General features: G+C 41.7%; 1 protein-coding gene across 1 annotated transcript in view; it reads left to right on the forward strand.

Moving 5' to 3' along the window:
- ATP8B4 (ATPase phospholipid transporting 8B4 (putative)) overlaps positions 1–25,897 on the forward strand; it is a 103,732-nt gene that overhangs the window by 25,025 nt on the left and 52,810 nt on the right. The window contains 4 exon segments of the mRNA XM_053272501.1: positions 406–464; positions 6,441–6,554; positions 7,738–7,836; positions 24,087–24,273. Of these exon segments, the coding sequence (XP_053128476.1) occupies positions 406–464; positions 6,441–6,554; positions 7,738–7,836; positions 24,087–24,273 (459 nt within the window).

Consider the following 25,897-nt stretch of genomic DNA (forward strand, 5'->3'; position numbering starts at 1 on the left):
AAACCTGGGGAGAACACCGTTGTTGATTGTGTGAATGACCTCTTAGTCTGGATGCTGCCTGTTTACTATCAATCATCTTCTATAGCAGGGTTTCTTAGCTTTGGGCCCCCAGATGTTGATGGACTACAACTCCCCTCATCCCCAGCCATGTCCATTGTGGCTGGGGATGATGGGCATTGCAGTCCATCAACATCTGGGCGCCCAAGGTTAAGAAACCCTGTTCTATAGTATTGTGTTAAAATAAGGCATATTTGACAAGTCGGAAATCTTCATCCTTGACCTTTCGGATCTCTAGGACTTCAGTTTCTTCTTATGCTGGCAATTATGTGACCTGTACTGATGGGAGAATATTGCTTCTGCATCCTGGTTTGCTTTCTTATGCTTTGTTCTGTTTTAATCTTTCAGAGAAAGAGAGGAGGGTGAAAGCCAATAATTGGGAATATAATGAAAACTTTCAATATGCAGTGAGTACAGTATGTTCCAACAAACGAATCTTGCATGGGAAAACTTGTTTTTTGCTTAGGTTGTATGGAGAGCTCTCAGAAGTGCCAGTCGAGGTTTCAGAATAAACCTCAAGAAAGCATTTGCTCAAACGTTTCTGTGACATTCAGTTGAAATCTTGTATGCTGAATTAGCTTTTCTGTTGAATACATGATAATTTCCTTGTATACTGTTTGGAAGGGTGCTTAGCTACAAATAATTAAAGAGGCATAGATTTTATCTGTGGAAAAGAGGACTGTATTACACACATGGTTTTCACCTAAAACTAGTGATGGGTGAACTTCCCTTCATGCAATTTGGAACTTGGTTTCACAAACTGAGCTATTACAAAAAATAAAATCTAAAACTGCTCTTCCGGTCTCCCTCTTTGTCTATTCTGAAATTTGGATCCTGTCACATAGTGGGGACTGAATGCCGCCTCCTCCTTCTTTCTGGCCCACTTTTATGGGCATGCTTAGCAATTTCTCAAGTACGAGGAGCTCTGGGCTATGTAGTTACCAGAATACTTCTATACTGAGGATTCAAGCGGCTGCCTTGGAGAAATGTATTCCCAGGATCCTAGTACCTAGGATCCTTCCATTGGCACTGGGAGGGACAGACTCAGTTTAGATTCCAAGCTGGAGAATAACTTGGGAGATGTGTCCTGTGCTTATTGCAGACCAGCATTACAAGGCTAGAGAGGTTTGTATTCTAAGCCACATAATTATGAGCTCTGGTGGCATTTCTGCTTAAAACCCAAATCTGTAATGAGTAGTTTTCAAAGTCATATCCAACTCCTTTCAAGTTGTGGGTTGTGGTAAAGGCAAGGAAACAGCTTAATGGCAGCATACAAGCTCAATTCCTCCTTCATGTTCTGATACTGATGTTGAGAACCAGTGTGGTGCAGTGATTAAACTAGGGGGGTGGGGAGAGAAATGAGTTCAAATCCTTACTCAGCCATGAAGTTAACTGGGTAGCTTTGGGGGCAATCCCCATGCCTCAGCCTAACCTGCCACACAAGGTTGTTTTGAGGGGAAAAGGGATGGAGGGATATATGCCCTTGAAGGAAGGATGAGATAAACGTATAATAATTAAATGATAAAGATTTCTCTTGGATTCAGAGGGGTGTGTGTGTAATGCTGAGTTGGTCAAGATTTATCAGCTTTTGCTTAGTACTGTCTTCCGGAGCATTAATAGGATTTATCAATGGTTTGATTTTCATATGCAATATACAGCTTATCACTGAAAGGATGAAACATATTTAATGGGTGCATTCACATATTTTAAAGCCCTATTCAGACATTATATTGTATGAGTGTACAGATGTCTGTACACATGTACATGTTTTTGTGTGAATGACTGTACCTGTTGTTTTAAAAGTGAACCTGGATATAGGCCCCTCAAAGGCAATGTACAGATAGGAAGCAAAAAAGGCAAGTTCCATGCTAGAGATAATTAGAAACTGAAAAACTGTTAATATCACAATGATTTTATAGAAATCTATAGTGTGGCCACATTTGGAGCGCTGTGTATAGTTCTGGTCACCATATCTCAAAAAGGATATAGAAAAGGTGCAGAAGACCAAAATGGTCAGGGGCCTAAAGCGCCTTCCTTATGAGGCAAGGCTACAACATCTGGAGCTTTTTAGTTTAGAAAAAAGGTGACTAAGGGGAGACAAATTGTGTATGGCGTGGAGAGAGAGAGAAAATGCTCTACCTCTCTCACAACCAGTGGGGTCATCCCATGAAATTGATTGCCAGGAGATTTAGGACCAACAAAAGGAAGTACTTTTTCACATGGTACATAATTAATCTATGGAATTCTCTGCCAAAGGATGTGCTTGGTCACCAGCTTGGATGGCTTTAAGTGCGGCTTAGACAAATTAATGGAGAATAAGACTATCAGTGGCTACTAGTCTTGATGGCTATAGACTGTCTTCAGATTCAGAGGCAGGAAAGGGGACATCCACTCATTGTCTGTTTGTGGGCTTCCCAGAGACAACTGGTGGGTCATTGTGGAAAACAGGATTCAGGATGAGATAGGCCTTGGCCTGATCCAGCAGAGCTCTTCTTAAGCTCTTATGAAGTATACTGCTGTACCTGTGTTGAACATAACATGTGAATAACTCTATGTAGCTTTTAACTGGTTCTGTACCTGGTACGCTGCACACTCATTGGACGAATGTAGAATATAATGTGTGAATAGGTCTTCATTCTTGCTTAGTTTTGTGTATCTCAAACAGTATCAAAACAAAATGGAACAATACGGAAAAATAGTTCAGTACTCTGCTATGCGATGTTAAGAGACTGTTAGATGAACAGGAAGAAAACAAAGGGTTTGTTTTAGTAAGATATACACTTAGGAAACAATCTATCAAACCTGAGTGGAGATTTAGCAGAGCTGGTGTTCACAACACTTGAGGTGGGGAAACCACCAACTTGTCCTCCAGAGTTTTTTTTAAACCTGCCATTAATTTTCATGTTGAGAAATATGGTTTTACTGAAAGAGGAAGATTAGGTCACGTTTTATGGGTTGCAATGTATTTCTTTTGAGAATTCGTTGAACAGAATGTAGTCCCAGGGTTTTGCTCATTTCCTGTTCCAGAACCCTACTTGAGGGTGGACCAAAAACGGCATCCCCGGGAGTGACACATTCTTCCCTCTCGTCCTGTGATGAATATTTTCACCTTGTGATGTGAACTGAGACCAGATGTTTCTCCACCCTCTGCCAGTGGCAGCCAATTATGTGGGAATGGGGGCGGAGAAAGTGTATAATGTCATATGGTAAGCAACATTGCATGTTAGTTCACAGAATGGATGTTGATGTAGAAGAAGGATTTGGGAGCTCTGAACACTCCCAATTTCAGTCACGTGTCGTTTAAAAACAAGGTCATAGGTGGAGAGCTGATCATGAGCTAAACAGCAGCTGGGTAGGATGGTTTTTCTTCCTACCTCATTCCAAAGCTGGGGATGGAATCTGGGTAGAGTATGCTTGTCCTACCCAGTTGGGGTTTAGCTCACAATGAAGCTACCTGCCTCCAACCTTGTTTTAATTAACACACAATAGAAAATCAGGAGTGTGCAAAGCTCCCGAATTAGGGTAGGAGCCTTCTCCTACCCCAGAGTTGATCACGTGAACTGCTATTGGGAAAGAGCTGTTGCTGTTATTGGGAAAGAGGGGAGGATAAGATAGGAGTAGCTGGATTGCATGTGGTTGGAGGGGAGCAATTGCTCTAATAATATACCTTCTGTTCTTCCTCCTTATAACCACTTCACAAGTGGCAGGTACAAACACACATCCTAACCTTGCCTCTGTGGAGGAGGAAGCGTGAAAGCAAAGCTTTGCTGGTTTCTTCTAGAAATGATTGTTGGATAACCATCATTCAGATTACCTTACAGAGCGCCTTCTTCTGCATGATCCCCACCGCATATTAAGGTGATCTGAGGAGGTCTGCTTCTGAGGAGCTCCGTCTCCAGTTACCACTGGTACATCTGGTGGCGACTCAGAGGCAGGCCTTCTCTGTAGCTGCTCCGGGGCTGTGGAATGCACTCCCTACAGAAATCCATAATTTGAATTCATTATGGGCCTTTAGGAGAGCCTTCAAAACCTATCTGTTTGGCCTGGCCTTCCAGGGTTTTTAATTTATTGTATATGTTTTTTAACTTGCTGTAACCTGGTTTTCCAGGGTTTTTAAACTGTTTTGAATGTTTTAACTGTTAAGTGTTTTATGGTGTGTTATAGTATCTGCTTTTAACTGTTAATTGGTTTTAATTGTTTTATTTTAATGTAAACTGCCCTGAGCCTTTTTTTTTTTTGAAAGGGCGGTATAGAAATCTAATAAATAAATAAATATACCCAGGAGTCCAACTAAAACACATGGACTCCTGATTATAGAATAAACAGTGGCTGCTGCTGCTGAAAGCTAAGTAAATGATAATTAGTACATGGTCAGCAGTAATGGATAAGGGAAAACCATCATTATTGCATGCGTTTTAGCTTTGTGATTTTGGATTATTGTTGAGACTAGAGTCATTTTGAGCTGACAGAGAAATGGGATAGGTGTGTAGCAAGGTTGGAGTGGGCCCAGAGACAAGATTTTAAAATGCGCCCCCCCCCCGAAGCTCAGCTCATGAAGTAAAGAAATCTTAAATGAGGCTGAATAGTGGTGACAAAAAGCATAGTAAATTATGTATATCACCTGGGCTGCTGGGCAAAGGGCAAGTTGCTCCCACAAGTATTTTGAAGAGTGGGCTAATAAGCACATTTAGCAACAGCATCTAAGTAAATAACGAAGTCTGTTTTGCAAGGGAATTTGGGGCCGGGCCGGTGTAATTAAGTGCTAGTCCTGAAATGAAGTGTGTGCATGCATGTACGTCACTGGAAATCTCTGGCTTCCTGTCTTCCCTTACTAGTGAAGGGGCAACTGCTAGGTCAGCTTTATTTTGGTCTGTGTTCTGGTAGCAATTGCACTGTTATGCACATACTGAAGCACATTTTAAGTTGTTGGTTTTTTTTTAAGGATCAAGTACAAATTTAAATCTTTTAAAAGAGCTATCCACTATTTACTTGACTGCATAACTAATACTGGGGGTTTCAGTATGCAGTCAGTCTGCTGACTGCTGCAAGCAAGAAGGAGCACATAAAATGTGATGAAACAGAAGTAGTTAAGGTGATAATAAGAGCCAGAATCAACTGTTCTGTTCTAATGGGGATACAGATTATTTTTCAGCCTTGTAGGGCTAAAGACTATTCTTCATGGATTTCATAGTTTAAGGTCCAACTCAGGAGGGGAACAACTCTCACATTTTTAGGGGATTAAATAAAAAAGATTCTGATGTGCATCGGACCACAGGAATAATTCACACCATCTCATATTGTGCAGGAGATGGCAATGGTAAACCCCTCCTGTATTCTACCAAAGAAAACTACATGGCTCTGTGGTTGCCAGGAGTTGACACTGACTCGACAGCACAACTTTACCTGTTTGCTGCCTGATTTTCATTCCATCCACTAAGGATTTTCATTATGTTCATTATGTTCATTTATTGCATTTATATCCCACAGTTCCTCTAAGGAGCTCAGGGTGACTTATATGGTCCCCCCCCCCATATTTATCCTCACAACAACCCTGTGAGGCTAAGCAGGAGTTTTATTTGCTTCTTTGTTTGGGCGGCAGTATAAACACGTAACAAATGATCTAAATAGCCCTGGGAGGCTTACAAATGTATAATCTAACAAAATAATTCAAGCCATTAAAAGTTAACAATTTAAAACAATTAAAACACTTAAATTTAAAGACCATTGAAGGCTCTTCACCTAGTTAGCAAGAAGAACATCCACATGGTCTTCTTCCTTGTGATTGCTTAAATGTGCCTCTTCAAAGACATTGACCTCCAATCTCTGCCTTTCATTCTCCTTTGCTTTCATGTCCTTTCCCTGTTAGAACAAAAGAACACAAAAGCAGCTCTGCTGAATCTAGTCCACCATCCTCTTTCACACAGTGGTCCACCAGATGCCTCTGGGAAGCCAGCAGGAAAGAGCTGAGGGCATGCCCTCTCCCCTGCAACTGGTATTTAGAGGTGTTGTGTCTCTGAGGCTGAAGGTGGCCTATAGCCCTCAGACTATAGCACTTTACATAGGGCTGCCTGACGTTTTACTGAGATTTTTTTGCCTGACTTCCAGATCTTGAGGGTGGAAGTTGATAAAATGTTGGGCAGAAAATCTTGGTAACTTAACTTGGGTAGGTTAGCATATCACACCCCCTGGAACACTTGCTCTCACTTACGTTCCTGACTTTTTACCAACTTACAGAGCTGCCGGTGGTTGTCACTCTGAACCCACCCAGAAAAACAGACTGCTTCACAGTGCTGAGCAGGTTAATTTTCTGGATTTTCTGCTAATGTAGATATTTTTATTCTTTCACAATTGCATATCCTAAACCTTTTGGTCTTATTTTTCAGAACAATTGCATCCGAACGTCCAAGTACAACGTGCTGACATTTTTGCCTGTTAATTTGTTTGAGCAGTTCAAGCGGGTTGCAAATGCCTACTTTGTTTTCCTTCTGATTTTACAGGTTATATTTAATTTCTCTTTTGTTCTGAAAACAGATTAAGTTACAATTGCTATAAAAGAGAAAGCAATGAATATGTTTTGACATGATCCCCATTTGCCATTCAAATACATCACAAAGATTGCCCAGGTTTTCACAAACCTTTTCTCTAGTTGAGCTTTTTTGTGTTCTCCTGCTGCAGTCTACATGGTCTCTTTCGGTCTATAAATTCTGCATTCCATGCTTGTAAAAATACAATTCCAATCTTAGCTGGCTTCGGACATAATGCAAAACCATGGTTTGTTTAAACATCTGAATCTAAGTTTGTGCACTTGCCACTTACCCAGTTCAGATGTCACTGGGAACCTTGGTTAAACATAGAAAACTGACTTATACTGAGTCAGACCATTGGTCTATCTAGCTCAGTATTCTCTGACTGGCAATGAATAGAATAGAATTTTATTGATTAGTCAAATGATCGTATCAAACAACCACAGTTCTTAAAATAGAGCAAACATGAAACAGCAAAATAAACCTAAAGACAACCATATCAGAACACTGCAGATCTAAAAATAGGGCAGAAATAAAACAGATTGACAGGCAGATTCAGAGATTCAGGCAAGAGTTTCCCAATGCCAGGGATTGAACATGGGACCTTCTGCATGCAAAGCAGATGCTCTGCCACTGATCTATGGCCCAGTCCTTAAAGCTTGGCTCCACACAATGTACCTGAGTTGTGGGAGTATGCACTCCCCCCCACCTCCAATGCCCACATGAGTATTTACTTCTGATTTAGGTTAGAAGAAACCAAGTTCGATTGTGATGTCCGAACTGACCAATCTTACTTAATATAAGAATAATATAGAACAGATTAAAATTACCATAAATAAAACTTTAACAGCTTTAAAACATTATAAACTAAAAGCCTGATGAAACAGGTATCTTTTCAAAAGTTGTTTTAAACAAGATATTAAAAAATTATATTCAGGTAATATAATTGTAATTGTTCAGGTTAAGTTTTTTTTTTTTTAATTATTATTCTAATTTTAATTGTTCAGCTGTTTAAGATTTTCCATCACTTTGGAAACTTTTAAGTAGTCAAGTGACTCATAAATATTTGAAATCAGTAAAATAAAATAATTAAATATGAAACTACAAGATTTTGTAATACCATTTTTTCACCAAATCTAATTTCTCTCTCTTTCAGCTGATCCCGGACATATCCTTGTTATCTTGGTTTACTACCATCGTTCCTTTGCTGCTGGATTTAACCATTACAGCTGCCAAAGATGCCACAGATGACTATGTAAGTTTTGCTCTTATTCACTGGTGCACAGCCTTTTTGCAGAACATATGAGGTTAAAATATTGTCAGCTGCCAAATATGTAACTTCATATATGTAACTTGGCATACAATTCCCTTATTGTATGTCAACGGGGCAATGGTGTTTGCCATATTAGTTTGCAATATTATGATTTTTTTTGTTTTAAAAAAGGAGTAGAATGTCAATAGTTTTCAACTTTAGCGCTAAAACAGAAACTGAAAGGAGAAGGCAGGCGGGTGGTGTCTTGTTATGACACAGGATCAGCTGCTATTGATGCTGCTGTTGCATCTCAGGTGGTGCAATCAGGGCTGGTCTGAGACTGGCTGAGGTTGCCTCTGTCCAGAAGATGCGGCTTCTTTTTCTCTCACGCTTCCTTCCTCCATGAGCTAGGTGGCCCACACGTTTTGGCCATCGGAATGCTCTCCAGGTACAAATGCTCTTAGTGATTTTTGGCAGCATCTATCCCCCCCTCCCCTGAGATGGAAAATAAGTGATAACATTGTTACGCTTACAGCTTTCTCTGTGTCATCACCCCTTCTTTGTCCCTACCCCCAACAGTTACAGGTAAAAGTGTAGTCACTTCTGCACAGAGGAAAAGGTTGGGGTCAGGGTTAAGGTGGCAACGAACAAATGGTTGTACTTTCTCCATGGAGTTATCTGCCTGCCAATTTTTATTTCCATTCATCTGACGACACTGATAAAATTTCACAGTGTCATGTGGCCCTCGGAGGCTGCAAAAGCTACCTCTTGGATTTATAAAACCAATAATAATGGAGGTGAACCTTACTCCCATAATCTCCAGCAACAGTGGCCAAGAGGGATGATGGGAGTTGTAGTCAGCATAGCATCCCTTCAGTGGCTGTCGCTGGTGTCAACCTTATGGTTTTGGTTTTTTTAGATTGTGGGACAATCTTTGGGGACAGGGGTCCATCTTATTGATGTATTATTTATTTTCCTATGGAAACCGTTTTGAGAACTTTGGCTGGAGAACAGTTTATAAACATTGTGGTGCAGTGGGGAAGTAACTTGCCTAGGGAGCAAGAGGTTGCCGTTTCGAATCCCTGCTGGTATGTTTCCCAGACTATGAGAAACACCTATATCAGGCAGCAGTGATATAGGAAGATGCTGAAAGGCATCATCTCATACTGCATGGGAGAAGGCAATGGTAAACCCCTCCTGTATTCTACCAAAGACAACCACAGGGCCCTGGGGTCGCCAGGAGTTGTGTCCAACATCTGCGGGAGGGCCAAAGCTATGCAGCCCTTGTCTACACTGACCAGCAGTGGCTCTCCACAGTTTCAGGTAGCAGTCTCTCTCAGCCCTACCTGGTGGTGCCAGGGATTGGACCTTCTGCATGCCGAGCAGGTATCCTGCCACTGAACTATGGCAGTGGCAGGTATTCTGCCACTGAACTATGGTGCCTCTCCAGGCCTTGTCTCCTCCCCTTGTGCATGTCTTTTCACACACAAAGCCTGACAATATGCCAAGACCAGAGAGAGAGCTGGTCTTGTGGTAGCAAGCATGACTTGTCCCTTTGCTAAGCAGGGTCCACCTTTGTTGCATTTGAATGGTATACATGTGTGAGCACTGTAAATATTCCCCTTAGGGGATGGGCCGCTCTGAGAAGAGCAGAAGGTTCCAAGTTCCCTTCCTGGCAGCATCTCCAGATAGGGCCGAGAGAGATTCTTGCCTGCAACCTTGGAGAAGCTGCTGCCAGTCTTTGAATACAATACGGAGCTAGATGGACCTATGGTCTGACTAGGTAGAAGGCAGCTTCCTCTGTTCCTATCAAAGCCATCCCTTCTCCACTCTGCAATCCCTGCATGCAGACTTTGCTTCCGTGGTATGGGAGCAGCCCACAGGGAAGCAGTTGCTTGTGCTATAAAATACAAATCCGGTCTCAAACTCCACTCATTTTTGTACCATGTTGATTTTTATTAAGTGGTTTTGTCTCTTTTCAAAAGTTTTTTTCACTTGAACATGCCAGCACAAACCTGTGGTTTGTGGCTTTGCTTTTTTGGACTGGGGTGGGAATGGTTCAGCACCAAAGTGCATTTGTCTGGGAGACTTTGCTGGGAGTTCTTAGAAGTTGCACAATTCACTGTGGGATTTAGGAACTTGCATTCTTCAGTGAATCCTCCCTTGGGCTTTGAGGAACCCATCATAAACATAAAACAAACTGAAACAAACTCCCTAAAGAACCATATTCTGGTCTTGTGCTGTGCCAGGACATTTCCAGACAACAGGAGGAAAATATTCAGCTTGTTACAAAAGGAAAAAAAAGAAGAAAGATTTTTGCATCTACACTAGTACTGCAGTTGATATTTTGCTTCTGTCCCCGCTCTCCTTTATTGAAATTGACACTTTCAATCCTAGATTGCTCGAGCTTTGTTTGGACATTATAAAAAACAGGGGCTCTGTATTCGCGTACAGCATCTTCGAAAGTGTGCTTTGAAACTCTGCCCCCATACTGACAGGCTCAGAAGCTCCTCCCCCCATGACTGGAGTTACAGCATTTGTGTCTGTAGGCAGACACTGTGAATGCGGACAGTGTTGGGGTGGAGAGCTTATGAGCATATTGGCATAGGGTGGGGCTTCAGTGCATGCTCTCAGTGACACTGTATGCATCTCTGATTTCTATAACACCAGAGCAGAGTTTCAGAGAGCAATATTATGGCACTCTCCCGTTGCTAATTGATATTTGCATCCAGGTCTTTAGAACTCTCCTTCTAATGAGGCTTATTTTGCCCCTTCACTACTGGCTTTTCATCTTACTGAAAAACCCGTTTTCCTTTAGTAGACTGTGAACTTGCTTTGAATCTTACCCCTTGTGTTTTATAGACTGTGAACTTGTAACTGTTTTATTATGTTCATGACTTTATTTGGTTATGTGAGCAGCCTTGGGCACAATTTTTTTTTAGCAGAAAGGAGGAATACAAATTCCCAAATACATACAAATCATTCTTAGTAAACTTTCTGATATGATCCTTGTTGGGTAAGTTTGGCTGGTGTGTGAATGCACACACTGTCTCCCGAAGGAGATTTGGGGTAGAAGCCCTGTCTGTAAAGCCTCTGGGCATCTCGAGGTGGATCTGGGGAAAACTCCTGCCTGGAACCTTCGAGAGTAGCTGCAGTCAGTGTAGACAATACTGAGCTAGACGGACCAATGGTCTGCTTTGGTGTAAGGCAGCTTCCAGTCTTCCTAAGGCTCCCTTCAGCTCTAGGATTCTCTCTGACTTGGGCTCATGGGCCTTTCTGCTCCTATATGAGAAAGCCACAGCTCACCACTGCTTCTGCTGCATGAGGTCCCTGTGCCACGGACTGACCCCTTCAGTGTCAGAAAGATCTTTTCTTCACAGCTCTTGATATTCTAGGCTTTGTTGACTTCCATGTCAGTTTTCTTTTAAAGTCATACAAACACCAGTTTCTCAGATAATTTATAGGAGTATATCCTTTGTTTGTCTTTTTAGCTTGTACTTATGTTTGTAGCCTGCCTATGTACCCAACATAGTCTGTGCGGTAATTTTATATTGGGACGAATCCATCTGGGCTGTCAACAGTGCTTTCAAAATACTGTAGAGAGAGGATTTTCTTTTCCCTCTTCTAAAATCTCCTGTCGTCCTTCTCTTAAATTTTCTTCCTCTGTAGTAAAGAGCTTCAAAACACATAACTATGAGTCAAGCCTTCTCATTCACACAATGATAAATCATAGTTTGTTATTACATCTGTATTGGGCCATTATGTGAGTTTGTTTGTTTTATTTTTACACTTATATCTCGCTTTTCCTCCGAGGAGCTCAGAGCAGTGTACATGGTTATTTTTATCCTCACAACAACCCTGTGAGGTAGGTTAGGCTGAGAGATGTATGACTGCCCCAGAGTCACTCAATGAGTTTCATGGTTGAATGGGGATTCGAACTCAGGTCTTCCTGGTCCTAGTCCAACACTAACCACTACACTATGCTGAGTCACAGGTGCTCAGTCTTCGTTCAGAGACTAGAACATCAAATGAAGTTAGGGGTGTTTGTGTGTGTGTGTGTGTGTGTGTGTGTGAAGCAGATGAAATGATGTTAACAAAGCTTTCATTCCTCTGAGATTGTCCCAAACTGGCATCTTTCTGTGGAGGTAAGGTCTCACGTTCAGCACAATGGAACATAGGAAACAGTTTTATACCGAGTCAGACCATTGGTCCATCTAGCTCAGTGTTGTCTTCACTTCCTACCAGTGACTCTCCAGAGTTTTAGGCAGGAGTCTCTCCCAGCCCTACCTGGAGATGTCATGGATTGAAACTGGGATCTTCTGCATGCAAGCTCTTCTCTTGAGGTATGGCCCCCATCCCCTAAGGGGAATATCTCACAGCACTCACATGAAGTCTTCCATCTAAATGCAAACTGAGGTGGATTCTGCTTAGGAAAAGGGACAGTTCATACCTGCTACCAGAAGACCAGCTCTCCTCCCCTAATTCAGAGTGATACATTATTGAGCTTTAAGATTGTGATCAATACTATATACCTCTATTAGTGTGTTGCCTTATAAGATATGAACAACAAATGTGTTGTTAAAGGGCTAACACAACTGCCGCCAAAGATTCCCTTTCAGAACTCTGCTCAAGAACGTCTTGGCATCAGTGCCCCAGGCCCCAGCAAATGTCATGTTGTTTTTATTAGTGACACATTTGTTGCACATGGAGCATTAATGAAAAGCAGCCAGTCATCAACGTTTGTGTTGTCATAATTGCAATCATATCTTAAAGCTTATACAAGTGAAATTTGAATAACTAGGGGCCATGCTGGGAAGATCAACATGGACATTCTCCATTCTTATACTTTTCCTTTCTTCTTTTGGAGCTGAAGACAGATCTACAAACCTCTTTCCCAGTAGGCTTGACAATTGGCATTATGCTCTGCTTTTTCATCAGCAACAGACGGCATTATTATATAGTTTGAACTACCTAAGAATATGAAGTCTCTTCACCCTGTGCCCTTATATAGCAAACTATGAGTATTATTTTCTATTCACTGTAGTACTTCTATATTCCAGTTGCTTCTGTACATCCACAAATGTATATGCCTGTGCAAGATGCTTTGAAAGAGTGCACTCTGCAGCATTCCTGCTTATAAATGAGGCAATAGAGTTTTTGTTTAATGCACATGTTTCTGCTCCTATATGTTTTGCGAAGAGGACATGAAAACAGGGCTTCTTGTTCCCAGTTCTGAATTTGGAGAGGATTATCTTACTTTAAACTGAACTCTCAACTTCTATTTTAGATTGTTTTAAATAGAATGTTTAGCAGTAAAAGAACCAGTCATTTTCTGAGACTTCATTTGTTTAAGATAGGATTAAAAATTTGTAAATAGAGTATTAACATACTGCAGCTGTAACAAACAAAGACTTTTTAAAATTCTGAAAACGGACGAGATGACCCCCTCCCTGTCCTTGTATGATATCAAGTATCGTTGAGCAAGCTGATGATAGCCCATGCTAGAAAGCTTAATTGGCATTCTCAAGCAGTGTCAAAGTGGAGGCTTTTAGTTTAGTTTATTATTACAGTCAAAAACCAGCACGAAATACAATAAGAAGAATCATTATACTGTAGAAACACAGAAGAATACTGTAGTGTCTTAAGTTCTAATAATTCCACAATCCAACCTTAGTTGGAAGATTTAATTGCCATGTTTCTGACAGTACTGAGAAACGCACAGTACTGTGGACAGTTCAGCACCATGGGAAATGATTCTCATGTTGAAGGGTCTTTTTTGCCAAAGTGGCCCCCACTTGAAAAATAGTGAAGATCATTGGTGTTACATGATGGGGCTGCTGTGGAACAACTTAAAATGCTTCCAATGGAAGTAATAAATAATAAAAAAATAATTAATAAACTTTATTTGTCAGCTGCTCCATAACAAATTGTTCTCTGGGCAGCCCACAACACTTAAAAAAAAATACTTCCAGTAAAAACACATAAAACAAGACAAATTAATACAATACAAAACACTTTAAAAACTTTTTAAAAACCAACCAATTCTGAAAAGCCTGAATGAGGTCTGGCTGTAGCTCTCCTTGGTTTCAGGCAGGAGCCTTTCCCAGACCTTCCTGGAGATGCTGCCAGGGATTGAACCTGAGACTGTCGCTTGGCATGCAAGTCCTATGGTGTCCAAGTGTTTCAGGATATCCTAAAACGAATGATTGGGGGTGCCCACTGAAATGCATTGGTTCCTTCCAAATGGCTATAGGAATGCATGGAATGCATTATTTGTCCCATTACTTTCAGTGGGAGTACTCAGTGCTAATTTTCTGAAGCCTGTAATCAGGCTGAGTTATAAGAATCATAGCATTTCCAGCTCTTTTAGAAATAGACAAAATATATAATTGATTGATCAATGAAAAATGGTCACCCTAGTGCATCTGTACTCCACCACCCCATTGGCAGGCCTGATTACAGCTTTAGTAGCTGTGGTTCAAAAGTCCCAAGGATAATCATATTTGCCTCAAACTTTGCTGTATGAACTATGCAGTCAAACAATACTGGAGGCTTACATTCTTAAATTATTTCCTTCAGATTGCACATATGGCAGTTAGGAACTAGGCTGAATCTGCTGCAACTAATACAGTGTTCTCCTCCAAGCAAGATAAAATGCAGAGAGAATAGGCATGGGAGACTAGTGATATTCTGGCTCTAGATGAAAATGTGCTACAGCTGAAATCTTTCCAGGACAACATGTACTTGGATTGATATTAAAGAGAAGGTCTTCAAAAGTGTAAGCCAAATGACCTAGCCGGATGATAGCATAGGGCATTTTTCACGGTTGCATAAATATTTAAGTGTGTTTTCCCCTCCCAGTCGATAAAACAAGTAGATCTTTTTTTTTAAAATTAGGCTAAAAATAAGTCAGATCACTTAGCTTTTCAGTATCTTTTTATAGACTAATACATATTGCAATCATTTAGTAATGCACACGTGCTATATTACAGCTAGGGAGAAAGAAGCATGCTATACGTGTTTCATCATCACAGGAAGAAACCAAATTCGATAGGCTGTTTTTTATTTGTTTTCCCCTTCATGGAGCAGAGACAATTGCAAAGTTTATATTTTTTAGCTGTTAAGATTTACAAACAAATAAATACTCTCTGTGAGGAGGATATTGGTTACTTTTAATAGTTTAATCTCTGTTAGTTGCATTTAGTGCAGTTAAGTTTTAATTGTTCCCCCTGCTAAATAAAAGAGAATCACCATGTTAAAAGGTGCCTCTTTGCCACGTTAGCATGGCTTAATTATTTGAAGTAATTAAGCTAGAAATAAGTAGGTGGGTGTGTTTGTGCACAAAGCACTGCAGTGATGAATTGTTGGAGGCCTACCCTGATGTCTCCGTCGTGTCCTCCCATCCTTATTTTTTTTGCTGGGGAACATGCTGAGTACAGGGGACACGCAGGGGAAAGAGGGCTTTCTCAAATGTGCTTCTTGTCTTTATAAGGTCCTTAAAGTGGCTTATAATTTCAGGTTTTTAGTACAGGTTTTATTACTTAAAATACCCATTACATGTATCGATTGCAGTCTTCTTAATGTTGCACTTCCTGTTCCTTCCTTCCTAGGCTGATTTGTTACTACTCTCTAGCAGTGAGCCTTATGGCCTCTGTTACACTTAAACTGCCAAGCTTGATGGTAGGTTTTCAGTTCATTTTAGTCAGATAAAGGGCTGTGACAGGTTACAGTGGGTGATGAAAAACTCAACACAAGGCTGGTGTTACGGGTCCATAGAGGTGGTGCAGGGTGAGGCAGCAACACTGCCAGGCTCTTGTGTTGCCACTGTATGGGAATAGCACAACGAAACATTTTTTAAATTTTTGATGAGATCAAATGTAAAACTAGAAGGTCTAAAAGACCTGGGGCAATATATCTATCTATCTTTATTTACGACCCAAGGTCAGCATAACATGACATAAACAAAACCTCTCATAACATAGGAAAATACAATTGGAAGAAGGAAATATGTAAATATGTAAATTAATATCCACAGATAATCAATAAAAATTATAAAATTAATCAAGAAAAACTTGCTGCCATAACAATACTGCAATAGAAGAAAATTTGGCCACCCTAAAGGTGACATCTAAAGTTCTATCCGCAAGAAGATAAGAAACATAAAAATCTCCTGAGCAGCCTCGGAAGGGTGTCAGAAGAGGAGTTAATAGAGCATCTTAAATCTCTATATAATGGACAGCGCAACAAAACATGCAGTTGGATGGATTCGACTTCCCCCATACCACATGGGCATAATCTATCCTCTCTAGGGATCCGACCTGGGGCAATGAAAAGGTCTTCACTTGGTGCCAACAACACTTTAGAGGAGAGCTGGTTTAGGGAGGAAAGCTGGCCTTGCAGCTGAAAGCATGAATTGTCTCCTTTGCTAAGCAGAGTTCTCCCTGGTTACATACAAGTGCTGTCTGCTGTAAGATATTCCCCTTAGGGGAGGAATATCTTACAGCTGTAGCTCAGTGGTCGAGCATGTGCGTGCATGCAGAAGGTCGCAGGTTCACTCCCTGGCATCTGCAGGTAGGGCTGGAAGAGTCTACTGCTTGAAACCTTGGAGAGCTCCTTCCAGTCAGAGTAGACCGTACTGAGCTAGATGGACCAGTATAAAGCAGCTTCCTCTGTTCCTAAGATTGGTGCCAGGTCAGCCTCCCTATGAGAACGTTCTGAACATGGATGCCACCATGAGAAAGGCCCTGTCTTGGGTCACCACCTTTGGTGTCGAAAGGACCTGAAGGGCCTTTGAAGTAGATTTAGCAGCATCCTATGAAACTGGAGACATGAACACAAAGTAAGAGCTCCTTTTAAGTAGCTATCCCCTAGGGCTCCTTAGCTTTGAAAAATCTTTCCAAAGTTCTTTGCACTTTTATTTGACATTTTTGGCTTCTTTGCAGAAGCTACTTCCAAGTAAGACTGTCCTTTGGAAAATCAGGAGGACAGAACGGTGACTGATATTTCATCTGAATAAAGTGACATATGTTTCAAGATGGTGAAAATCATGGAGCCCCTTGCTAAAATAAAGATTTACTATCTTGCCGAAAGCACTGAAACTGGTATTTGATTATTAAGAGTCTTTTCAAGTGTCTCCCGGGGGGGAAAAAAACCTTTTTGAAATCCCACATTACCCAGTTTGGTGGTTGCTACTGTAAAATTATATTTAATTTCCCTTTGAAGTAAAAAAGCTTTTCCTCAGTGGAGTGTTTGTGTTTGTGATGGTGTAAATGTCTTTCAGCTGGCAGAGGTTCTGCCATTCCTGTTATACTTAGTAACCTGTGTGTGGGATGGCTGGACGGTGTCTGACTAAATCATATTTGTTTTCTTTCTTCAAAGCCTCAAAAGAAATGATTGTGATGCAGATGTTCGACCTTTACAATGCCAGCTTTTTAATGAAATGGGGGGGGGGGGACAAAAAAAACCACCACCCTCTTTTCCTACTTAGGATATCTCCTGTTTGGGGGCCTGGGCTAGATTTTACCTCACACTGGAGGGAACGTTGGGGAGCTTGGCTAGTGTGGTGAGGTATGTGACCCTGGCTGGCCCTTTGGATTGGGCCAGTGATGTTTTCTGATTCCATGTGGCCTTGGTTATAGGGGTTGGTTTTCCTGAGGCAGAGTGAGGATTTCTCTCTGGTCAGCCTGAGGCCGAATTAAGATGGCCGAATTCTCTGCTCCTCTGTTGATTATTTATTTAAGGGATTTAACATCACATGTTTTTGAAGCCACTTAGGCCCAACATGACTTACAATAACAAAAAACCCTAAAAACTATCCAATGAAGGCATAAATTGAAAAATAAATATAACACCATAACCAAGAAACATAAAACAATCTTAAAACTGCAGAGAGATAATTAAAACAACCAGGCGACCAGTTCAGCCACCCCTCCCAAAGAAAAGCCTTGTGGAACAGTATGGTCTTTACAGATCTCTTTACAAGTTTCCAGAGAGGAAGCCTGATGTAACATTTAGCCACAATCAACCATGGTTTTTGAGAGGACCGACTGCAATGCATTAGAGCTAACCGTGGTTTGTAAGATAATTGACCACAATATGATAAAGCCAGCTGTAGTTTTTAAGATAACTGATGGCGATGTGATAGTGTCATCTTTGCCTAAACTGGGTTTTGTAGGTTTTTGAAGCAAAAACTGTGACTAATGGCGATAGTGGGGCAGAAAAAAATGAGTGTGCCTATCTCTTTAATCTCTCTGAAAAAAGCTTTTGTGTGTCTGCAGCTAGTAAGTGACATTGTGGGCAAAATAAGAGTGGCGAAGAATATAAGCAGAGTTTAATGTAAAGATTATATTATTAATTTTACAGGGAAACCAATCTAAAGGTGCCGCAGGATTTACTGGTCACCTCAGAACTTGAGGCTGACATTAGCAGGCTTCTAGAATTTGATGGGAAGCACTGAAGCAATAACTACATTAATGCTTCAAAATTTAAAATTTATGGTAAACCACGCCCATAGTTGGGGGATCTCAGTCCCTCACTGTGCCCCCTATCACAACCCTGGTGTGGTCCTACTCCCTCTCTGAATGCTGGCAAAAGTGCCTGAGCTTCCCATTCAATCGGTGCCTGAAGCAGAGCTTTCAGGACCAGAAGATGTGTCTGTGTGCTGAAGTGTGCTCAGGTGAATTGCCATGACAACCTCTGGATGGACAACAAGGGAAATCCTACAGGAGCACTTGCGGGTGCAGAGACAGGGATTGTAGGGTTGGAAGTAGGCCAGGCATCTGCACTGACTGGCAGTGGCTTCTCCAAGGTTACAGGCAGGAGTCTTTACGAGCCCTATCTGGAGATGCCAGAGATTGAGCCTGGGACCTTCTTCATGCAAGCAGATGCTCTATCACTGAGCTACAGCCGAATATCTGATAGCAGACAGCTCTCACATGTCATCACTCATCCAAATGCAAACCAGGGTGGACCCTGCTTAGCAAAGGGGACAATTCATGCTTGCTACCACAAGACGAGCTCTCTTAGTGGAAGCAAGCCCAAAGGGGAGGATGATGATCTGGGTATACTATGAAACCCCTGCCCGCCCCCCCCCCCATTACTGAATTCTCCAGGTTCAAAATGTTTACACTCATATTTAGGTTCTGGAATGTTCCATAGAGGCAGATTTGCAAATTGGTGTCATTTTTTGCGTGTTGCGTATCTACTTCAATCATCTTTCTGGAACCTATTAATACATTTGGTAACTTTCTGTTGAAGCTGTACTTAATACAGCGAGTGTCTGCTGTTCAGAAACTGAATTCTTCTAGACTGAAAAGGATTTAGATTGTTTAGGACAGAGGAATAGCCAGGAAACTTTAAATGGTTGGGCCAAGCGATATTTTGGTTTGGCTGAAACACATGACATTTTCCCCACACAATGTAGAGTGTGTGTGTGTATAAAAATTTTATATAAAATATAAAAGTACATAAATTATTGTTGTAAGTAAATAGTATATGAAGCCAGTTGATGTTTGTTTAAAATGAGGACTGGAATATTTACAGAGCCAGTGTTCTACTCGCAGCAGAAAATGTAATGAGGAGTATGTATCAAAGGTTTTAAAGCAGTTCATTCTGGCATTTGAAAGTATTCTGTGCATCTCTTTCCACCAGCCTATCTTTGATTTCAAAAATCACAAGTCTTGTTCACAAGATTGCTGGCAAGGTAGGACAAGTGCCCATCCTGGATAGGATAGGATAGGAGAGCCAGGTGTGCTCCTGATTTTCGGTCGTGTGCTTGCAAACATTAAAATAGGAGGCGAGGAGCATCAAATGACCCCAAATAACGCCCATCCCACAGCCATGAAACAGTCCTTGCATCATAATCAATCCACAAGTTGCTTCCTCATTCTTACAGCAACTGACAGGAATTTAGCCATGGCGAAGGTCATCTTTTGGAATTGTATCTATCAGCAGATATTTAACATACTGTGGAATTGAGTAGATCTACCTGGCAGTGCGGTCAATTTTGGACTAATCAACTGTGACAGGCTCCAGTATGCAAGTTACAGAACAAAAACATGTTTTATTTATTGAGCATTGTTCAGCATGGCAGCCGAGTTCTGAATACTGTGTTCACCTTTATGTATTCTCATGCTATTTTTTGTTTATAGACCAGTTCTGGGTGTTAACATAAGTTGTCGTCCTTAATGGAGCAACTCATTTTCCAGTGAGTTCCAGCCTCAGCTCATGAGGTTCTTGGATCAAGAGCTGCTAGCCAGCCCTGACACACTTTCATGTGGTCTCTTCCTAATCTGTCTTGCTCTTGAATGTGAAATCAAGCCTAGGGGAGGCTGCTAGCTGGACATAGCCTTGCAGCAGAGTTGTGCAAATAGCCATAAAATTATTTTGAATGTTATAATGGCCTTGGAAGCAAATACAGATTTTGAAGTTCTACTATTATGTGATTTTAGTCACAATAGTTTGACAATCTGGGAGCTTTTTCAGGAAAACATGATCTTCCTCTCTGATGACTTGAAAATGACTTTTTCGGGCATTATTTAGAGACTAATGAAAGAGTTCCATTAGCAAAACTTTCTGTTACTTTCTCAGTGTACTTAAAAACCATTATAGTGTCATGAGATATCACTATGAAATATCATTTTTTGCAATTCAGAAAATCATTAAAATGTCAGTGGGCTGCATGCAAACTACATCCACATGTTTGCTTGCTTGCTGAGTCACTCTTTCTACAAAGCTCAAGAGAGGGCCAGAAAAAAATAGTCAAGATTTTGGTTAAGGTTTTGTTGAAATAAAGAAGTTTTAACCGAGCAGCAAAAGAGTATCAAGGAGGGAGTCACGTGTATTTTCTGGAGCAGGGAGTTACAGAGGGCAGGTGCCACAATTAAAAAGATCCTGTCTTCTGTCCCTGCCAATCATTCCTCAGATGGGGTGGGATACACTAGAGGGCATCCTTTGTTTAACTCTTTGGATGTGCATGCTAATCCTGGGAGGCAGTCCTCCTGGTTTAACAGAATATAGAAAAGCTTTCTATGGTAACATGTTGAAGTAAAAATACATCATATGGCTTATCTGTGTCCTCCAAGAAACCTCATTCGTTTGAGATGTCTCCATCCTTGGCTTCTAAGAAACTGCGGACCCAATAAAAGACGTGAATTCCACCTCCACCACACCAGATAAGAATGGCTAACATTCTGAAACGTCTCTAAATCTAAAGTTGTAGTATGTGTTTCGATTTAGTTTTGTAGGAATTTAAAATCAGTTACTTAGCATTTTATAGCCATTGAAATGTTTTCCAGAGGGTATCTAAAAATATAAATCAATCAATCAGCTCATTCAGCTGCATTTCCAATTGTAGCTGATGAAAAAAATTACAGTATGTATGTTTTTCATATTTAATGCTGCAATTTTGTTGTTGTTCCATCTTCAGATTTTGACTGTTGTGGTGGTCTGGTTTTTGCTACTTCTGACAAGTTTACATACTTCGCATGACTGCGAAGCCTTATGGTGGCACAGCATTTAGTAACAGGAGTCTTTGCAGAAAACTTCCAGTATCTTGTGGTCATCCTGACAGCACATCATGCAACTAAAAAATCAGAAATATACGACATGAGCAGTTATTAAACAGTGGGGCAAAGGGCCATATTTATACTATAAATAAATAAATAGTACAAATAGTATAAACTAGCTGACCCTTCACAGAGCATCTGTGTGGTAGTGCACTTAGCCTTTGCTCTCCTGCCGGGAGATTTTGCTTGGCCTTTCCTCCCACCGCCCTACTTGCTGCTTGGCCGTTTGTGTTTTCCCCCATACGCTCAGCTGTGGCTGTGATTTTTTTTCACCACTCATAACTACACAGCAGATAGCAGTCACCCCGTTAACCATGGGTCTTTTGTGACTTTTCTGGCAGCGGACAAAGTTAGTACACACAGGTCGCTGTGCTCCAGGCTTGGCCCAATGATTTAGGTGCTACTGCCCTATTGCTGTTATATGCTGTTATTCCTGTTGTTCCTGTTTGGCTTCATCTTAGTCAGTGCTTTTGCCCCTCATACTTTCTCGCTTGGGGCCCCACCCCCTCTTCCTCTCTGTGCTGCAGATAGTGGTCCTGCTTGGCCCCAGTGCAGGGCCTCTACAGGAAAAAGACGGAGCTGCCTCCTGAGTGGCTGGCAGCAGGATGGGCGGAGAGGAGGGCTGCCCACCACCCTCTCTGAGGTGCCCTCTCTGCTGCCTGGCGCCTGTTCTCAGTGTTCCTCCCCTCACTTATTCACACTCACCATTGGTCGCTGTAGAGAAGGTGCCACCTTCTCCCGCTCACCCCCACCAGCCCCCTCACTCGGCCATGCTCTGCCAGCTCCTTCCATTGTCCAAGGTTCCAATCCTCCTCCTCTTTCACCGCCCCCAGCTCTCACAGCCACCGAAGCCTCCCATCCTCCTCGCTGCCACCAGCGCCCTTACTCAGGCCACTGCCTCCTGCCGCCCGCCCAATCTGCTTCCTCCCTCAGTCAGTCAAGCCTCCATCGATGGTGGCAACTCTCTCAGTCGCCCACCCCCTCCTCTCTCCGGCCAGCCAACCGCCTCCTGCCGGGCATGTGGCTCCACCGCCCGCCCAAACTGCCTGCCTCCTCATGCAAGGCCAAGTCTGCCAGCCGGCCAACTGCCTCCTGCCACATGCACAACTCCACTGCCCGCCCAAGCTGCTTGCTGCCCACGTGTCCGGAACTCTTGTGTGAGTTCCACCACGCATGTGATTTCTGATGGAATGGCACGTCTAAGAGAAATAAGTAAATAGATACTTATACTAGTTTCAGATTTACACTGAAAATCTTGTGATACATGTAATCATTCCACACATATATTTGCATCTCTCCTTCTCACATGTTATTCAAAAGGAAAAAAATCCCACCCTAAACATAGAACTTTTTGTTTCTTGAGTAAAGGCTGAGAGCAAGAAACACACAAATATTTTTTTGCCCCATATAAATGGAAGGAAAAACATAATGAAAATTCATATGATCACCAGTAGCCTAAGCAGTGTAAGATATGCAGATAACTTAGAGTTAAAATTGGGCATGGTCCTAGATTTGGGTAAGGCTCATGTTAGTTAACTTATTGGCAGGACTGGAGGCAAGCATCAATGGACAGTCCAAGAGCGAGACAAGTTGAACACATGAATCTGTCTTGTACAGAGTCAGACCATGGGCTCCCCTCACTCAGCATTGTCCACACTGACTGGCAGTGGCTCTGTCGGGTTACAGACAGGGGTACCATTTTCCTGGAGAGGCCAGGATTGAACCTGGCACTTTCTGCTTGTAAAGAAAGAGCTCTTCCACTATGCTGTGGTCTTCCTCTTGCTTAGACTAAGCAGCACAGCCATTGGTGGCAGCATTATAGGAGCAGTTAGAACTACCAGAAACATCTGATCCATGCTGTGTTGATAACTGTAGTACACCGGTTGGCCTTCTGCAGTGGTGGCACTGTAGTGCAGCAGATACAGCATCTCTTTCCTTTTAGTGCCAGTGGTGCAAAGAGTAATTAGTCCTTCTGAAAGACCATAATTTGAAACTCCTAGTACCATACAACTACATAGAAAAGAAAGCGGAACCTTTTCCCCACTTCTGTTTAAAGGTAAAGTGTGCCATAAAGTCGATTTCGACTTCTGGCACCCACAGAGCCCCGTGGTTTTCTTTGGTTGAATACAGGAGGGGTTTACCATTGCCACCTCCTGCACAGTATGAGAGGATGCCTTTCAGCATCTTCCTATATCACTGCTGCCCTGTGTGTGGAGTGTGTTGGGTAAGTGGGAAGAACTGGGGTGGGTAGGCAGAGGTGGATGTGAAACTTTGAGCACCTTTAAAAATGAGGCACCATTCCCAATCACACCTATTGCTAAGAAGCATTTTCTGATTTCCCCAGACAAACAATTGTGCCAGTGGGTGGAAATTTCTTTATTGCCAGAGGAAATTAGATAATTCAGCATTACAGCTTTGGCTTTAGAAACGTCTACAACTTTGCCTGATTTCACTAAGACACTTTTAAAATAGTATATCAAAGTCTTCACTTCTGTTGGTCCATGGTTGAGAATTCTTAAAATGGGAGATAAACACTAATAAAGTTAATGGGAACACAAGGGGTCTACATTCTCTACAACTGTGTCTTAGTGCAACTTAATGAAGCACGTTTTCATAAAATCCAGCAAGATAGGACTACTTTGTGTTAATCTACATGAAATCTAGTAATCTGAACATTGTCCTCTGCAGTTCGGCTTCTGCAACAAATGCTCAGCCAAGATTTCAACCCTGAGGGCAATGCAGATTGAGGACAGATGGACTGCACATTTAAAAGGCATGGTCAAAACCAATGCACCACTTTTGAATACCTGTGGCTTCTTCTTCGTCCCTTTGGTGTCTTTTATTTATTTATTTGCAGCTATGGGATGCCTTCCCTGTTTCTAATCAAAACGCACACTGTTTCCAGTTGGCTGCAATGTGGACTTGTTTTTCTTTACCCCGATGTTCTAGATACCATCAACAGAATTCACATGTTTAATGCTGTCAGATTTGTTTCCGTTCCAAAATGAAGAGAGGCTATAGATCAGAGGTAGAGTATCTCCTTTGTACACAGAAGGTCCCACGTTTGATCCCTGGCATCTCCAGCAGAGGCGTATCTATGGATTATAGTGCCCAGGGCAAGCACTGAAATTGCGCCCCTGTCCAAACATCTGATGCAAACTTAGAATAAAAACTGCTTTGTTCCAGTAGGGTGGGGAAAAGTAACTTAGAAGGGAAATACAAAAACAAGCCCACCTCCCACACAAAATCAGCACAATGTTCCTGGAAAACCCAGTTTACTGCTGAATTCTTACAACAGTCCCCAAAATTGTTGCCTCCCTATTGACTAAGCCATCCATGATTGATCCCTACAGGGAGCATAATTCATTACAGTAGAGGTTTTCAAATGTGTGCCCTCTGATGTTGCTAGACTACAGCTCCCATCATCCACAGCCAAAAACCCACTGTGGGTGATGGATGTTGTAGTCCAACACCTGGAGACCCATGTCTGAGAACCCCCTGCACTCAACAACTGAGAAATAAAGAAATAATTACTTTGACATTTATTTTTTTACATTTGTATTCCACTCTTCTATGGAACTCCGAGTGGCATATATAGTCTCCCACATTTTAGTCTCAAACCCCTGCTAACTTGGCAAAGAGGCACCTTTTAATGTGGTGATTCTCTTTGTATAGCAGGGGGAGAGTAACTGGCCCTATCCATCTCCAGCACAGTACCTCAAGTGACTCTTGCTGGTGTCTATCTTGTGTTTCTTTTTAGATTGTGAGCCCTTTTGGGACAGGGAGCCATCTTATTTGTTTGTTATTTCTCCGTGTAAACCAGGGTGGATTTGATTTAAATCAAACTGATTTAAATCACGATTTAAATCACGATTTAAATCACTAGTAGGGTGGATAAAAATAAAAAAAAATCCGATTTAAATCAAAAAAATCTGATTTTATTTATTTATTTTTTTGATTTTTATCCACCCTGCTAGTGATTTAAATCAGTTTGATTTAAATCAAATCCACCCTGGTGTAAACTGCCCTGAGACATTTCTGGAAGGGTGGTATAGAAATCGAATGAATGACTGGATAAATAAATAAATAAAACTTGAAAGGCAGACGCTCAAAAACACTCAAAAACCTGATTCCCACATGCACACGAAGTAAAAGGTAAAAGTAAATTGTGCAGTTAAGTTGATTTCTACTCCTGCCGCCCACAGAGCCCTGTTTTCTTTTGGTAGAATACAGGAGGGGTTTACCGGCCATGGAGTGGTACAGTCCAATTGTTCACCTCAGGGCATCATTTTAATGAATGTGTAGGCTAGAGCTGCAGTGGATCTGCCTATCACAAGCTCTTCAGACTTTGAGTAAAGATACTTGTAGGGTTTGCATTCTTACTGTAGCAAGAACTGCTTTTATTTGTTCTTACAATAAACTCCTTTTGTTAATTAAAACCTCTCTCTCAAGCCAGTTTCCTTGAGTTCAGCCACTTGCACAAATTAAAACTGCTTGGA

Source organism: Hemicordylus capensis, chromosome 10, assembly GCF_027244095.1.
Source record: "Hemicordylus capensis ecotype Gifberg chromosome 10, rHemCap1.1.pri, whole genome shotgun sequence".
NCBI classification, from domain to species: domain Eukaryota; kingdom Metazoa; phylum Chordata; class Lepidosauria; order Squamata; family Cordylidae; genus Hemicordylus; species Hemicordylus capensis.